The following is a 2,052-nucleotide window of genomic DNA, read 5'->3' as shown; positions in this document are numbered from 1 at the left end:
TCATTAGCACCTCTAGTATCATATTTACTGAGAAAAATGTTGACGTGTTCAATACTTATTTTACCCGCTGTATTACTGGTTTTATCAATTGAAAGTAAAATTGAAAGTATTTCTGACTCAAACTTAACATCAAGTCTCATAGAAGCATCATGTCTGCAGACAACATAATATCTAAACGTACGTATATTAACCCTGCTTCAGTAATGTGACAAAAATAAGCACAAGTTGAAGCTGACAAATGTCAGGTATTAGAGAAACACTATGCCACATAACCTTGCTAGTTATAATTACAGTATCTGCAGTCACTTGTACCTTATGTCTTATTAGCAAACAAAACATTCACACAATCATCCCAAATCTAGACAATTTCACTGCATTGCTTGATTATTTTTATACAATGATGACTGTTATGTGGAATGTTTTGCCATGACTTATTTTTCATAAGAAACATTGGAATTAATATAAATAAATATACAGTTACAGGACTTTGATGGGATCAATGTTATAGTAATTTAGTTTATAGTCATTAATTCACAAAAGCAGTGCCCATCTTGTATGTTGATGTCAGTCCAGGACGATATCAATTTAGGATTGTTTATGAAAATGCCATTTACCAAAAAACTGTATTTTAATATCAGAATTGAGGAGGCAAATTAAAATACTTGCAGGTAAAACAGTTTTCTGCATCAAGTTTGACTTTTCCATTTAAAAAATGTTGAAGAAACTATTCAAATGCAAACCAGACTAACAACACAGAGCAAAAAATGGGTTTTAGGAGATGCCATATAACTACATAAAAAAATTCTAACAAAAATGAACTCGGAGAATTCGGCCTGCAAAGCAAAGCACGAAATAGATTCCTAACGTTTAATCACAGAAAAGAACACAGTACTTAAAGAGGATTTGTCTAGTGACTCAAAACAATTCTACACAAAACTTTAATCCAGGAAACATCTTTTGTCAAACAATCCCTCAACAACTTCAAACTGAAAATGGCAAATTCTTAAGGAAAAGACACCAAAAAAAAAAAAAAGAAATTCATGCCTTTATCGTTAAAATCCACTTCATGCCCAACAACACACCAAAGCGTTACTCAAAGAAAAAAAGTTAACACTCTGATCTTTGTAGAGATTTTTTTAAATATCTAATTAGTTTAGTGAAACTGTTTAATTAAAGTTGATGTAGTTGTGGTTTAAATTATATATCAGGTTGCTACTGTGGTTTGTGTCCCTTAAGGAAAAATCTCAGATTTCCAGTGAATTCAGACTCAAGACTGAAAGAGTACTGCAGGCATAAACATCTTGTAGCAATTTCTTAGGCAGCATATCAGATACTAAGTCAAACAGACATCCCTTTCTCATGTCTGACAGGGGAGTGGACATGGCTGACAGAAAAATATATATATTTACCAAGCACCTTTGCAGAAATGTCACTGTGAATGAATGCCTTTTCGATGCCTGCGTGATTGAGTACTCAATGAATTGCATGGAATGTATAGAGTTGAATCTGTATTCTATTAATAACTCATTAAAATTTTAAATCTTACTTTCCACATTTAGTTGAGTGGAGTGCAAGCTTAAAAATACACCTCTGGCATTCACTGGCTTTAATGTATTCTAGACTTGAACTTAAATCCGACATGCTATCAAAAAGATAAATTTGAAGACAGTGAAGCAACAAATCTAATCCAGTAACAAGTGGAGTTTCTCACACTGTCAAAGCTTTATTATCAGAGTTTCCTCTGTACTCCATTGTGTTGCAACTATTTGGAGCCAAATTACTTGCTAGCAGCATTTTCCAGTAATCAGAAGACCAAAGCGTATGCCAAACAGCAGAAGAAAGAAAAAAAAATATTGTGATGGAGCACAACATGGCATATTTTGAAAAATGCCGTTTGGTTTGAACACTGTTAAGTGTACTCACATTGATCGATGTTCCCGTCTGCTTTCTCCTTCTCCTGCAAACAGAGAACACACACAAAATTGGTTATTACACAGGCTTGGAGGAGGGAAGGGGGAACAAAACAGCACTTTCCGTGGTTTTTCTCAGACC

The 2,052-nt window shown here is 34.0% G+C and overlaps 1 protein-coding gene across 1 annotated transcript in view; it reads right to left on the bottom strand.

Moving 5' to 3' along the window:
• Positions 1–2,052, bottom strand: part of fstl4 (follistatin-like 4) — a 265,314-nt gene that overhangs the window by 231,744 nt on the left and 31,518 nt on the right. Inside the window, exon 3 of the mRNA XM_014018422.1 lies at positions 1,924–1,957. Within this exon, the coding sequence (XP_013873876.1) occupies positions 1,924–1,957 (34 nt within the window). The remainder of the gene's footprint in view (positions 1–1,923; positions 1,958–2,052) is intronic.

The sequence above is a fragment of the Austrofundulus limnaeus genome, unplaced genomic scaffold (assembly GCF_001266775.1).
Source record: "Austrofundulus limnaeus strain Quisiro unplaced genomic scaffold, Austrofundulus_limnaeus-1.0 Scaffold192, whole genome shotgun sequence".
NCBI lineage: Eukaryota > Metazoa > Chordata > Actinopteri > Cyprinodontiformes > Rivulidae > Austrofundulus > Austrofundulus limnaeus.
This window is presented reverse-complemented; position numbering and strand designations above follow the sequence as displayed.